At 46.1% G+C, this 15,248-nt stretch overlaps 1 protein-coding gene across 3 annotated transcripts in view; it reads right to left on the bottom strand.

The window, feature by feature from the left end:
- tyro3 (TYRO3 protein tyrosine kinase) overlaps positions 1–15,248 on the bottom strand; it is an 89,295-nt gene that overhangs the window by 25,184 nt on the left and 48,863 nt on the right. For all 3 annotated transcript variants that reach the window (XR_006312856.1, XM_043698215.1, XM_043698216.1), the window contains 2 exons: positions 5,828–5,954; positions 5,122–5,222 (listed from right to left, as the gene is read on the bottom strand). Coding sequence is in view for 2 of the 3 variants with exons in the window: in XM_043698215.1 (XP_043554150.1) it covers positions 5,122–5,222; positions 5,828–5,954 (228 nt within the window). In the remaining variant the exon portion in view is untranslated. The remainder of the gene's footprint in view (positions 1–5,121; positions 5,223–5,827; positions 5,955–15,248) is intronic.

The raw sequence follows: 15,248 nt of genomic DNA, 5'->3' as shown, positions 1-15,248 counted from the left end.
CCTCCACGTCATGGCTGTTATAGAGTCATAGAGGTTGACAGCATGGAACCAGGCCCTTCGACCCAACCTGCCCATGCCATCCAGTTTTCACAAAGTAATCTAGTCCCATTTTCCTATGTTTGGTCCATACCCTCAGTGTGAAAAGAATTGCCCCTCTGGACCCTTGTGTATCTCTCCCCGCTCACCTTAAACCGCTGCACTCTAGGCTTTAGGCTCCCCTACCGTGGGGAGAAGCTGTTGGCTATCTACCTTATCTATGATTTTAAATGACTTCTATAAGGTCACCCTTCAGTCTCCTTTCTGTGGCACTTTATCAAACACCTTTTAGTATTCTAGTTTTACTCTGGTCCTTTATCCACCCTATTATTTCATCCTCAAAGAAATCTGTCAAACTAGGTAACCCCTTAGTAAAATTATATTGACTTGTTCCAATCAGACAATGCTTCACTGACTGCATTGTTAATGATTACTTTATCATAGATTCCAGTGCTTTCCCAATGACTGATGAGTAATTGGTCTAGAGCTCATTGTTCTTTCTCTTCCTCCTTGTTTGTAAAATGATATAACATTTGGCAACTTCCAATCCGACGGGCCAATTCCCAAATCTAGGCAATTTTGGAAAGCCATTGTTCACGCATCTAATCTCCAGGCAGCTATCGCTTTTCGAAGGGAGACAGTGAGGTCGGCAGATGCCGGAGGTCAGAGTTGAGAGTGCGTTGCTGGAAAAGCGCAGCAGGTCAGGCAGCAAAGGAGGAGCAGGAGAATCGACGTTTCGGGCCGGAGCCCTTCGTCCGGAATGAGGGCCTCGTTCCTGATGAAGGGCTCTGGCCTGAAACGTCGACTTTCCCGCTCCTCAGAAGCTGCCTGACCTGCTGTGCCTTTCCAGCAGCTTATCTCTTTTTGAACCTGAGGTTAGCAGGTTGTAGGAATTTGTTAGGTTTAAGCTCCTCGAGGTTTGTCAATATTTTTCATAACTCCATTAATCAGCCCTAGGTTACCCTCTACTTATAGTATGAACCTTTGCCCTCCACTGTTAAAGCACAGATTTTGTTCGGTGCCTCACTCCCCACAATAATTCCTCCTCTCTCCTGCTCCTAAGCAATCTCCACCTACTTCAGCTACTCCCTTCCTTTGTTATTCACTTACAAAAGCTCAAACAAATTGTTTTGATATTCTTACCAATTTTCTGTTGGCCCTTTGCCAGCTTCTAAGACATTCACAAACCTCAGACTTATTCTCAAGCTTTGCTACTATTCCATGAATCTAGTATTACCCTCGAATTCCTAAGTGAGCCATGGATGGGTATTTCTCTGTCAGGCTCTGCTCAGGCCACACTTGGAGTACTCTGCACAGTTCTGGGCCCCCTATCTCAGGAAGGATATACTGGACTCGGAGTGTGTTCAGACGAGGTTCACCAGAATGGTCACAAGAATGAAAAGCTTAACAGTATGAGGAACATTTGAGGACTCTGGGCCTATACTCGATGGAGTTTAGAAGGATGAGGGGGAATATAATTGAAACTTACAGAATGCTGAACGGCCTGGATGTTGGGAAGATGTTTCCATTGTTCGGACAGACTAAGACCTGAAGGCACAGCCTTAGAGTAAAGGGAAGACATTTTAGAATGGAGATAAGGAGAAACACCTTCAGCCAGAGAGTGGGGAATCTGTGGAACTCATTGCAACAAAAGGCTATGGAGGCCAGGTCATTTAGTATATTTAAGACTGTCACAGATAGGTTCTTGAGCATCAAGGGGATCAAGGGTTATGGGGAGAAAGTGGGAGAATGGGGTTGAGAAACTTATCAGCCATGATTGAATGTGGGAGCAGACCCGTTGGGCTGAATGGCCTAATTTCTGCTCCTATGACTTATGGTCTTTCTTGCTGAGCTTTTGTTTTTCAAATGGAAATTTTTTTTGCACACTTTGTATTATTTCTTTAAATGTTTCAAACTCTTTGTTTATTGCCATATCTTTTTGTCTACCTGCTAACTAACCATGGTCAGCTCTCTCCCCCTATCTGTGTAATTGACATTGAATTTAAGATTCTTGTATCTGTTTGGAATATATCAATTTCTCAGTGAACATGGAATTCAATTGTGTGGAATTCAATTGTGTTATGGTCACTGAAATGTGATAGGTGGAAAGAGGTCAAAGTGAGGGTGATAGGTCAGACTGGGGTGGGGGCGGAGAGGTCAGGAAGAAGATTGCAGGTTAGGAAGGCGGTGCTGAGTTCGATGGATTTGTCTGAGACAAGGTGGGGGGAGGGGAAATGAGGAAACTGGTGAAATCCGAGTTCATCCCTTGTGGTTGGAGGGTTCCTAGGCGCAAGATGAGGCGCTCTTCCTCCAACCATCGTGTTGTTGTGGTCTGGCGATGGAGGAATCCAAAGACCTGCATATCCTTGGTGGAGTGGGAGAGGGAGTTGAAGTGTTGAGCCACAGGGTGGTTCGGCTGGTTGGTCCGGGTGTCCCAGAGGTGTTCCCTGAAACGCTCCGCAAGTAGGCGGCCTGTCCCCCCAATATAGAGGAGGCCACATCGGGTGCAAACTCTGAAACGCTCCGCAAGTAGGCGGCCTGTCCCCCCAATATAGAGGAGGCCACATCGGGTGCAAACTCTGAAACGCTCCGCAAGTAGGCGGCCTGTCCCCCCAATATAGAGGAGGCCACATCGGGTGCAAAGGATGCAATAGATGATATGTGTGGAGGTACAGGTGAATCTGTGGCGGATATGGAAGTTTCCTTTGGGGCCAAAGGATGCAATAGATGATATGTGTGGAGGTACAGGTGAATCAGTGGCGGATATGGAAGTTTCCTTTGGGGCCAAAGGATGCAATAGATGATATGTGTGGAGGTACAGGTGAATCAGTGGCGGATATGGAAGTTTCCTTTGGGGCCAAAGGATGCAATAGATGATATGTGTGGAGGTACAGGTGAATCAGTGGCGGATATGGAAGTTTCCTTTGGGGCCAAAGGATGCAATAGATGATATGTGTGAAGGTACAGGTGAATCTGTGGCGGATATGGAAGTTTCCTTTGGGGCCAAAGGATGCAATAGATGATATGTGTGAAGGTACAGGTAGCCTGCTGGACACACTTTCCTCATTCCTGAAGAAGGGCTTATGCCCGAAACGTCGATTCTCCTGTTCCTTGGATGCTGCCTGACCTGCTGCGCTTTTCCAGCAACACATTTTCAGCTCTGATCTCCAGCATCTGCAGCCCTCACTTTCTCTTCAAAGATCTTATATTATGTCATTGCTAATTACCCTTGCCTCATTACAAACTCTAAACCTGGGATAACCTTATCTCTAGTCAGTTCTGCAGGAAACTGTCATAAAATCATTCCACAAACTTATCTCCCAGAGCACTCTTGCTATTTGATTCTCCAAGTCTATACAAAGATGAAAATCCCCACAATTATTGCGCTGCCTTTTTGTTACAAACTCCAATCTATTACCTGCAATGATCTTCTCCACTGATGTACATTTTTTGTTGAACTCTGTCTATTCATTGAGGAGAAAGTGAGGGCTGCAGATGCTGGAGACCAGAGCTGAAAATGTGTTGCTGGAAAAGCGCAGCAGGTCAGGCAGCATCCAAGGAACAGGAGAATCGACGTTTTGGGCATGAGAAGGGCTTATGCCCGAAACGTCGATTCTCCTGTTGCTTGGATGCTGCCTGACCTGCTGCGCTTTTCCAGCAACACATTTTCAGCTCTGTCTATTCATACCCAGTTTGCTGGTCCTTCCCCAGATGGTGACACAGTTCTAATGCCTTGATCTTTCTCTTTAGATTTCTAAGTCTCTCCGAATCTTTCCATCAGCCCACTCCCACTGTTGCACTAGTTATACCATTGGCCAGGACACTGGTTCCACACTTATTTGAATGAACCCCCCCAGAATAGCTTTGGCTTCCCTCAGTACTGATGCGAGTGCCCCCCATAATCAAAACACCACCTTCTCACATCACTCTTTCAACCATGTCTTTAATTCTCGAACTGATCTGTGGCTCAGGTGTCAATCCTTTGATGCTCTCCAGCTTAACGCAGAAGCGAACCTCCTCAAATTGTCTGAACAGAACATCGCTCTGATGTCCTGGTCCCATAAACAATGACAGCTTATGTTGGTGGAGCCCTGTAGTGTAATGAAAGATTGCAAGGTGCTTTGCAAGTGTATTAGAAAACAAGATATGATCCTGAATCATGTGAAGAAACATGAGGACAGACAAGCTAACACTTGGCCAGAAATGGGCTCTATCCCCACCTAGCATTTACTCCTTACACCCTCCCCCGACTCCATCTCCTGCATTAAAACCAACCTTTTCCAAGCTACCATTGGTTCTGAGGAAGGCTCACTGGGACCGGAAATGTTAACTCTGAATTCTCTCCACCAATGCTGAAATTTCCCAGCAATTTCCGTTTTTAATTGGCCAGGAATGTTGGCTTTAAGACACATCGGAAAGCAGGAAATCCAAGCGGAGAGGCCGAGGCATTGAAATGCTGGATTCTGGGGCCTAGGCAACTGAACGCAAAGCTACCCATAGTAACTGGTAAATAGCAAACTAGTAAATATTGCCAATCAGGAAATTATAACTAGGAAAGCACAAGGGGTCAGAATTAGAGGAGCCCAGATATCTTGGAGGGTTGTGGAACTAGGGGAGATCACAGCAGTACAGGTGTGATCACTATGAGGTGATTTGAAAACCAGAATGACACTGTTCCATTTGGTGCTTGACTAGTGACAAGGGAATGGGACCTGTTGCAGGGTAATACACAGGCAGCAACGTTTTGGATAATCTCTTTGAGATCAGTCAGAAGGACATTGGAACAGTTGAGTCTGAAAGTCTCAAGAGTGAGGGGGTGCCTGTAACATCAAACAGGATGACATCCTTAACTGTAAGCAGATAAAACCTTGGGGGTGAGGTCAGTGACACGAAACAATGTACAGATACAACGCGAGAGACAGCTACCAATGCTGGTTCTTGTTGCTACATTCCTGAATGGATTATGGGCACGCTTATTCCAAACCACAAGGCCCTGGATTTGGGCTTGACTGTTCAATGTGATGCTTATTTGGCTACAAAGACAAATCTATGACCATATGTGATGAATCAAACGATTTTACGTACAAGTCGCCTCGATGCGTTCTGCCCCCCTGCGGTTGTAGACTCTTCCTGCCCTGTACTGTACCATCTGCCCCACTCCGTCAGAAATAGGGCCAAAGGCCTCCCTGTGGAGAGAATGACAAGAACAAGTCAGCAGTTGGATTCACTGGATTCCTTTCCTTAGTTTAACCTATTTTTCTAATCAATCTGTTCGGAGATGCTTTTACACACATGGGAGTCGAACCCCAGCCTCCTAGTTCAGATGCTGGGACACTACCACCACACCACTCCCCTGGCTCACAAGAATCCATCTCTACCTCCATCACTGACAGCGACCCTCCTGCCAAAGGCAAGGTTTCAAAGTCGTTCAACCCTCAGAGGGAGAGAGAAAAACAAAATCGCAGTTCCAAAAAGGTGAGCCTTAATTTTCAAAGACAGTGCCTCCTAGTTATGGACTCCCCCAGAACAGGAAATATCCTTTCCACATTCACCTTAGCAAGTCTGTTAGGGACCCTACAAACACCATTCTTAGCACTCCACTTTGCCCTTCTGAACCGCAGTAATGCCTTCTGGAGTGAAGGCAGAACTGAACCCAGATCAGAGGCAGGGGAAGGATTATTTTACTTCGTTCACTCAAATACTTCAGTGTAACGTCCAGTTTGAGAACCGACGTTAGGGGGTGAGGTAATGGAATGCACAGCCGCCAATGGCAGAATGACGATGAACCTACCCAAACTGCATTTCCTTTCTGCGGATGTGGTACACAACGAGAAGCACGCTGATTAAAGTTAAGGCAGCGCAGAGAACTCCAATTATCACAGGGGCCCAGGAAGTCCTTCGCTCTGGCACTTCTGGCCCTAAGAGAAACAGATCGTGAATTATGGTGCAAACCGCAGGAGAGGGCAGAATCCGTCAGCAGGTTCCCTGACAGACAAATGGACAACAGACAAAACAAAAACTGCATCCATCCCGGGTGGGGGCTAAAGGGATCAGTGTCAGTACCTCCTCGCATGGGTAGATGCCCAACCTGTACTCGTCTGACAGGGGGCACAAGAAGAAGGGGAAGAAAAGACGTGGGTCATTCAGCCCCTGCTTACTCATGTTCATGGCCTGGTGGGCCTACAGGATTGGAACAAACTGCAAACCTTGACGTCAGTTTGAGCACCAGGCGTTAAATGTTGGATAGACAGACAGGCACAAGCTTACTCGGTTTATTCCAACTCAGATCATCACCAACTCCAGCCCGCTCTGGTTACCTGTTCCCTGTTTACACTCTGTCGAGTTCTCACTCAATTGGCATATCACCGTCATTCGGTCACCAATTTCCACTTGGCCTCAACCAGTGTCGAGAGTGTGGCGCTGGAAAAGCGCAACAGGTCAGGCAGCATCCGAGGAGCAGGAGAATCGACGTTTCGGGCACAGGTCTTTCTCAAGCAGACCCTAATCAATAATACTCCTCCGTCAAAAAAAAATTAAAAAGAAACACAACAAGGGAAAACAGCAAAAATGACAAATCTGGAATTAAGAGTCTAATGATGACCAGGAATCCATTGTCAAGTGTTGGGAAGACGCCATCTGGTTCACCAATGCCCTTCAGGGAAGGAAACTGCCACCCTTCCTTAGTCTGGCCTACATGTGACTCCAGACCCACAGTGGTACGGCTGACTTTTAACTGCCCTCTGGGCAATTAGGGATGGGCAGAAAATGCTAGGCCTAGCCAGCGACGCCCACATCCCACGAACAAATAATAAAACAGGTCAAGAGGTAAAACCAATAGCTATATATGGAAAAGTATGCTTGCAAAAATCTAAAACAGAAATTAATCACAGTCATAATAATAATGATGAGCAAGAGACCGAGGGTAGCACTGTTGGTTAAATTACTAACACCAGCAGAAGAAGTGGGTACATCTCCTGCAACACAAGCAAAGGTTAACTCTATAGGCACATTATTAGATCGCATTGGCACAGGGAGCTCTCTGACAGGACCCTAGGGTTGGACATTGGGTCAGTTGCACAGAACCACACTCAGAAGGAGACATAGTATCCTCAGCAACGGAAACCTCCAGTATGTCCCCCTCCGTTTCTAATTCCCACTTGCACCAACAACCTGTATCTGTGTAGCGACCTTTAGTAAAATAAGACATTCTAAAGTCAAATTACGACCCCGTAACCCGCAAGGAGGTATTTGGTCAGATGACTAAAAGCTGGGTCAAAAGGGGGTAGGTTTTAAGGAGTGTTTTAAAGGGGGACATTGAGGTCAATGGGTGAAGAGGGGCAGGGAGAGAATTCTGAAGCTTGGGGCCCAGTCAAGGGAAAGCGGGTCCCTGGTAAAGACGTCAACTGTTGCTCATGATGCCAGAGATTGAGGAGCACAGGTATCAGCACTGTGTTGTCAGGCTGGTGGAGGTTAGAGAGTTAGAAATCCAGCAGCCAAGCCCCTCCTCTTGTGTTAGATTCCTTTTTGCACCAGTTCCTCCATCAATAACAGAACCTCTCAAGCAACAGAGTCCTTCTAGCAGAAGATTTGTTAGAGTAATAGATTTCCTCTACCACTTGATCCCTTCTGTCTGCCAATCTCTATTTTCCCATTTGTAAAGTAGGTTCTGTCTTGTAGTAGATCCCTGACGGTAATGAGTTCCTGTTGGCAGTGGATCACACTTCACAGTAGATTTCCTATTGATCCCCATTAGTAGTAATTTTCCAGTTGCACTAGATCGCCCCTTCTATTAAATTCCTTCTAGCCAATAGACTCTCCCTGACTCTTGCTTTCCCCTTATAAATGGATTCCCTCTGTCAGTAGATTTTCCACATTGGAAGAATCTCCAGTGCACTAGATTTACCTGAAGTAGGAGATCACTCTGACCAGTAGATTCCTTATGATGTTCGATTTCCCTTGAGAAATAGATTATCTATTACTTTAAAGTAGATCTCTCTATAGATTCCCTCTACCTCACAGAACCAGAGAACTGTTACAGCACAGAAAGAGACCATTCCACCCACTGAAAGCCATCTGAATGAGCAACTCACATCATATCCTTCCTCACTGACCCGCACATTCATTCTTTTCAGTCACTGCTGTCTGACAATTTCTCTCACACCAAATTCCCTCCAGAACTAGAGTGTCTACTGTCAGATATTCCATCTATAAAATCCCATCTCACAGTACACTCTCTCCAGTAATTGAATCTTTCCTTCAGTAACCTCTCTCTACAAGATTCCCTCATGTATTGAATTCTCTCTTGCTTGTTCCAGTCAATTCTCTCCAATAATGGATCGTCTGTTATAGCAGATTCCCTCAACAACAGAGTAAAGGCTTACCTATTAAAAAATAACTGCTCAGCACATGGCTCCGGAGCTATTCCACTGGGACATCAGATCGCATGAAACTGCCAGCCAAGTTTGTAAGGTAACCATCTCTTCTGTGCAGTTATGTTCAGTACAGGCTGTTCATGACCACTCACCTGGGTGCTGACCTCTTTATACAACATGGTGGCAACAGTGACCAAATTCACATGGGGGGGGGGGGGGAGTGATGTGATTTGCTTTATTATTGTCACATGTACCTAGGTACAGTGAAAAGGTTGGTTTTGCGTGCAGAACAGCCAATCATATCATGCAAAGTGCATGAGGGTAATAGCACAGAGTGAGGAATACAATGCTACAGCTGCAGAGAAAGCACACAAAGAGTGACATCAATATTAGATTTAAAATTTGAGAGGTCCATTCGGATATCTAATAACAGCGGGGAAGAAGTTGTTCATGAATCTGTTGGTATGCGTGTTTATGTTTTTGCGTCTTCCACCCGATGGAAGAGGTTGGATGAGTTTGCCAAGGGTGGGTATTTCAAAGGTGGAGTGGGTATTTCAAAGGTGGAGTGGGTATTTCAAAGAGTGGGATGAGGTCAGAGCTTTAAAGGTGCAGAGCCTGAGGAGGGGAGAGTCATTAATAATGAGGTGAGGACCAGGGAGGGAAGTTGGACAGGTTGCATCTCAGGGGTCGTGCGGATGCAGGAGATGGGTTACATAGACAAGATGAGCTCAGAGTGGGCACGAGTGACGGGGGAACAGGGAGAAAGATGCAAGTCCAAGAATAGAGTCGTAGAGATGTACAGCATGGAAACAGACCCTTCGGTCCAACTCATCCATGCTGACCAGGTATCCCAACCTAATCTAGTCCCACCTGCCAGCACCCGGCCCATATCCCTCTAAACCCTTCCTATTCATATACCCATCCAGATGCCTTTTAAATGTTGCAATTGTACCAGCCTCCACCACTTCCTCTGGCAGCTCATTCCATACACATACCACTCTCTGTGAAAAAGTTGCCCCTTTTATGTCTTTCCCCTCTCACCCTAAACCTATGCCCTCTCGTTCACGACTCCCCCACCCCAGGGAAAAGACTTTGTCTATTTATCCTATCCATGTCCCTCATGATTTCGTAAACCTCTATAAGGTCACCCCTTAGCCTCCGACACTCCAGGGAAAACAGCCCCAGCCTGTTCAGCCTCTCCCTGTAACTGAAACCCTCCAATCCTGGCAACATGTTTGTAAATCTTTTCTGCAACCTTTCAAATTTCACAACATCCTTCCGATAGGAAGGAGACCAGAATTGCTCACAATATTCCAAGGATGAAAAGGAAACTTGGCCCATTGACTGGTAATAGTTAGGGTATAGTGCCAGTTCACTTGCATTTGAATCTGGACCTTGCCGTTTGGTGGAAAGCTTTACAGTGAACTATGATCTATCCCCATTCTCCCAATGCCTATGGGATCTCCAATTCTCCATTCTTTTACCCCTAAGATGTAACGTATTTTGGTTAATTTGAGCACTGTGTTCAGTTTCCACCATTAGGGCAAAAGGGGAACACAAACATGGAGATGTGTCCTTCTACATGATAGTGCTAGTGTGTGACAATAAAACCGAAATGTAAATCTAAAAGGAAAAGTGAGAAAAACAATTTGCAGGAGAGAGAATAGGCTGAGGGCAGCAGGGGAGGGGGTTGAGGGGGTTATCTTTACACTGCAGGATGATGCTATAATCAGGAGTAGGTTTGGAAGGGAAGACTTGGACCAGGTAGTGGTTTGGTCGGCTCAGCTCGTGATCTGTCCAATTAAAACTGTTTGCCAAGTCTGCGAAGGTCTCGGGGTGCTGGGATGCGGCTGAGAACGGTTAACGGTGTTAACGGGGGCGAGGGCATTGAAGGTGGTGCTCAGAGTGTGGGAGACAGCTGAGGGCAGTGACAGTGGAACGAGAGAACAGGCAGCCAAATCGAGAGTGTAAAACCAACACAGAGAGAACTCAGGAGGAGGAGAGTGAGAAAGACATACACAGCACAGATTAGAGAGAAAGATAGGCACAAAGGGGAAAGGAGACATGCTAACATAAAGAGGAAACCTACACAGATAAAGAGAAAAATGAGAGAATGGCAAACACAGGCAATAAAAGAGAGAGGCAAAGAAATTGAGAAGGATAGGGAAAGCTGTGAAGTTCATGATAAGCAGTATTTGGGAATGATGAGCATTGGCGATACAGTTACACTGACACATATTATTCAATAAATGCCTCAAACACCCTCCTTTCTCTATTCCAGGGGACCAGTAAGCGATGTAAACCACATGCAGGGCAACACTCTGAGCAGAGACGATGAAGCTGAGAAATAGCTCGTTCCACCTCGGTGAATCGCTGCTCCCTCTCCATCACGAAGAATGAAGGTTCATGCTGAGAGTCGAATACACACGCATCATAGTTCAACCACAGCACGCCCTCCCCAAAAGACTTTCAAAGAGAAGCTTAGCTCCAACTTCTTGCAACGAGAAAGGCATTTTGTGCTCCCCAACCCAATGTCAGAGCTGCACCCTTCCTACAAATACCAGTGTCAACATTAAACTGTTCCAGATGGCAAAGCTCCCTTATCGCTAAGCCAACAAAGTAATTCAGCCCAACATCTCTCCTGCAGGCAACTGCATTTCAATTGCTCAGAATAATTCTCCAATGGCTTCTTGCTGCAGCGTTGGAATTTAATGCCAAATAGTGGAGCAGTTTCGATCTGCCAAGCTCTATCTGCCAGGAACTGGACTGACAGTATCACAGATTAATATCATTTACAATTCTCACCATACAGATATCTCTAAAACACTCTAGTACTTTAAAGGAGCGGTCAATACCATTATCTTGGGTTCAGTTAGATTCCAGGCTGTAACCCCTGGGTATACATTATTCTATATATAAACCACCCAAACCCCTCGATTAAATTCCAGTCAGGAATTCACTCCCAGGTATCCACTGTTCTATATATAAACCACCCGAACCCCTCGATTAAATTCCAGTCAGTAATTCACTCCCAGGTATCCACTGTTCTATATATAAACCATCTGAACCCTTCAATTAAATTCCAATCAGTAACTCACTCCCAGGTATCCATCTGAACTCCTGAAGCCACATTTGTTTCCCAATATGTTCTGAGTAACTTAAAGCATAGTGTAATAGCCCTGATAGTCTGATTGCCTGATAGATGTTGCAGCAGTGTAGACTACGGGTGTAACCCTGATCCTATCCCATCTGGATGTCTCCATGTGAGATCTAACTTAGACCAGACCCCGACCTGACATCAGCACCCACTGAACCAAATTTGCCAAACCAACCAATCATCTGACTACCTCCCTGCCAGACCCAACAGTTACCCTCGCTCTCCTCCATTGACCAGACCTGACCCTGATGGACCCATCCCCCAACCTACCCTGTGCTCTGACAACTCACCTGGCACCCTACATACCTGATACCCTACCCCTCTCAACTGGCACTCCCACCTGACTCACCTGGCACTCCCCTCTCACCTAATCCACCATTACTCACCTTGGCAGCCCTTACTCACACTGCTGGTACCCTACTCACCAACCCAGCACTCTCCACCCTCCCCCATCAGGCATCATTTCGTACACCCAAGTGTCCCCTTACCCTTCCTTCCCACCTCCCATATGACCCCACATGGACCTCATGTAAAACTTCATAACAGTTTACAGAGCATCTGCAGGATGTTTAAACTTCAGAATGATAGGGGGCACCTTATCATCTGTTGATGATCGCTGCTGCTGGCTTTGAGGATTATTGAATCCGTTTGTAACAGGTCGCCTCTGACCAGGAAGTCACCTAAAGGCGAGTGGGTATTGTGCAATGGGAACGAGGGTCAGAAATCGACCCTGATCAGGATTTCTAGGGCAAATTTAAAGTTCTGGATTTACCGAGATATGGGAGGTGGGGATGTGAATCAATCAGTCAGGGCTTGCTCCGGAACATCCTGCATCCTTATGGAATCATCTCTGCATGCACAGACGCAACATTAGGACCTGTTTGATCAAACCGTGATGCACCTCATGATTCAACAGCCTGGGATGTTCACCTGTTGTCACACCGTGTGGTCACTTATTTAAGGCACCATTGCATTGCTTGGAATTGCCTTACCCCTCCTCAGACATCAGAAAAGGAGGTAGTGACACTAACTTCTAGTGTGAGGATGTAGCACTGAAGATTAACTAACCTCAGCTGCAGTTTTGTGCCTGTGTTTCAGGAAGGATAGCAAGGCTTTGGAAAGAGAACACTGGAAGTTGCCTCAAATAGCAAGTTAGAGGGACTTCAGTGATGTGGGGTCATAGTTGAGAAGGACCGTATTTTGTCAAAGCTTTTCATCTTCCACTCATCTGGACAATCTGCAAGAATATCCATAAACGGGGAAACCAACATTTAAACTTGATTGATATTCTTGCAAATTGCCCAGATTGACGTACGACGATAAAACTTTGACGCAGGAGCCTCTGTTCCACTGCTCAACGAGATCACAGTTGGTCTGGTGATCCACTTTCCTGTCTTTTCCCCATAACCCCGATTGTCTGAACTGATTGGAAAAAAAAAATCTCTCAGAAATATTCTTTTTATTCAGCAACACACTCAGGTCCTGGAAGGCCTCGTGACTGTATGTGGGAGGACCAGAGGGGAAAAACAAAATCCGACAAAGTTGCAGTGTGACACATGTATAGGTTCGGCCAAGCCCATGAGAGAAGCCTTGGCTGCCGAGTGAACAGACCCATCAGGCATGCTCCAAGGACTCAGGCCGCTGGCAGTTAGCACACACGAAATGATTGTCTCTCCCAGGGACCGAAGGGGTGGAGGGCAGCTTTGAGTTCCCAAACTGATTGTGATCTCCTGCGACCGTGACACAAAGCCTTGCATTATTCTTTGTTGCAATCACTCCCTTTAAAAGCCATCAATACAGCACACTATAAAAGACACGTGAGCAACTCCGACTGAACTCAGCTCAAACGAAGTTCCGTGTGGAACACAATGCCCTGCTCCAGTGTCTAATTAGCAAACGGGCTTCACGTGACTGCCCCGTTCATGCAGTCTCCTTGGAAACTACGTGGGCATTATTCACAAAGCCCTGCAGCATTTCCACTTCTCAAAGGGCTTCTTATTTCTGAGCCGCATTGAAATTCATTCAGCCCCTCTTTATATTATCCTGGCACAGACCGATTGGTTAATGCACACTCAGTTCGACCAAGTGCACAGCATTTGTGAGAGAGAGAGAGAAACCGTGTTTACGTTCAGATGATGGAACTTTCAAACAGAGTGGAGGGACATTAAACCTGCATCTTTTGCACAGCCGGCTTTTATTTTCCTGACAAGATTTCAAGTGCAGTTTCCCGATGAAGGGGTCCTGCCCGAAACATCGATTCTCCTGCTCCTCGGATGGTGCCTGACCTGCTGTGCTTTTCCAGCACCACTCTGAGCTTGGCCCAAGATTTCAAGTGCAGATAGTTTTGCGTTTTCAATATCAGTTATTTTTGAGGAGAAAGTGAGGTCTGCAGATGCTGGAGATCAGAGCTGAAAATGTGTTGCTGGAAAAGCGCAGCAGGTCAGGCAGCATCCAGGGAACAGAAGAATCGACGTTTCGGGCATAAGCTCTTCTTCAGGAATTCGGGCTTATGCCCGAAACGTCGATTCTCCTGTTCCCTGGATGCTGCCTGACCTGCTGCGCTTTTCCAGCAACACATTTTCAGTATCAGTTATTATTGGTCAACAAATCGTGGAGATTAATAGATGGAGGATGTCTCTTTAAAGGTGGATGGGATCAAAATGGAGATTCGTGAAAGGAGGGTGGCTTTTATTGGATCAGAATGATCTTGTTTTAATTGATTCACGGGATGCAAGGTGTTGCTGGTTGAGGCATCCTTAATTGCCATTAACCTGAGTGGTTTGTTAGGACCATTTCAGAGGTCAGGTAAGAGTCAGTGCTGTGGGTCTGGAGTCATGTGTAGGCCAGACCACATAAAGATGGCAGATTTCCTTCCCTGAAGAACGTTAATGAATGAAATGAGTTTTTAGTGAGAACTGACAATGATTATAATTAGAGGATAAAGTGAGGACTGCAGATGCTGGAGATCAGAGCTGAAAATGTGTTGCTGGAAAAGCGCAGCAGGTCAGGCAGCATCCAAGGAGCAGGAGAATCGACATTTCGGGCATGATTCCTGAAGAAGGGCTCATGCCTGAAATGTCGATTCTCCTGCTCCTTGGATGCTGAATGGTTATAATTAGGCAAGTTTTTTTTTCCCTTTTGTCCACCCTCTCTCCCATTCCATATTTTATTCTTGAATTCCAATTGCCGTGGTGAGATCTGAACTCTCAGCCTGCCAGAGCAGTGGGCTGGATCTTGGGGTTACTAGCCCAGTGACACTGCCACTACTACACAGTGCGTCTAACGCAAGCTTAGTTGGAAACAATACAGGGTATACCTTAGTTCAAAACAGGATGACGGACATAACCTCATGTCAAATGCTCCGATGGTGATTAGTGTGTGGGTTAGAAAGGGAATTATTCTGAATTAAAATCTGGTTGCCCCAGCAAGCACAGCACAGAGCGGACCACCTTCAAGGCTGACTTGTCCAGCATTTCCAAATCAGACAGACCAAATGCAGAGTGAAACCTTGGTGGATCTCATCCGGTCACTCCCAGGTCATGTCGAGGTCAAAGGTCCTTTAATTTAGCTAATGGCGCAGTTCCACCCACTCCCAGTAAAATGCTGCCACAAAATAAATGGGAGCCTTCTCTGATAAAATAACCGTCCTAATTATCTCTCTCAGGAGACCCGCAATTTAACAT

Source organism: Chiloscyllium plagiosum, chromosome 10 (genome assembly GCF_004010195.1).
Source record: "Chiloscyllium plagiosum isolate BGI_BamShark_2017 chromosome 10, ASM401019v2, whole genome shotgun sequence".
Lineage (NCBI taxonomy): Eukaryota > Metazoa > Chordata > Chondrichthyes > Orectolobiformes > Hemiscylliidae > Chiloscyllium > Chiloscyllium plagiosum.
Note: the sequence above shows the minus strand (reverse complement) of the source record. Positions and strands in the feature narration are given on the sequence as shown.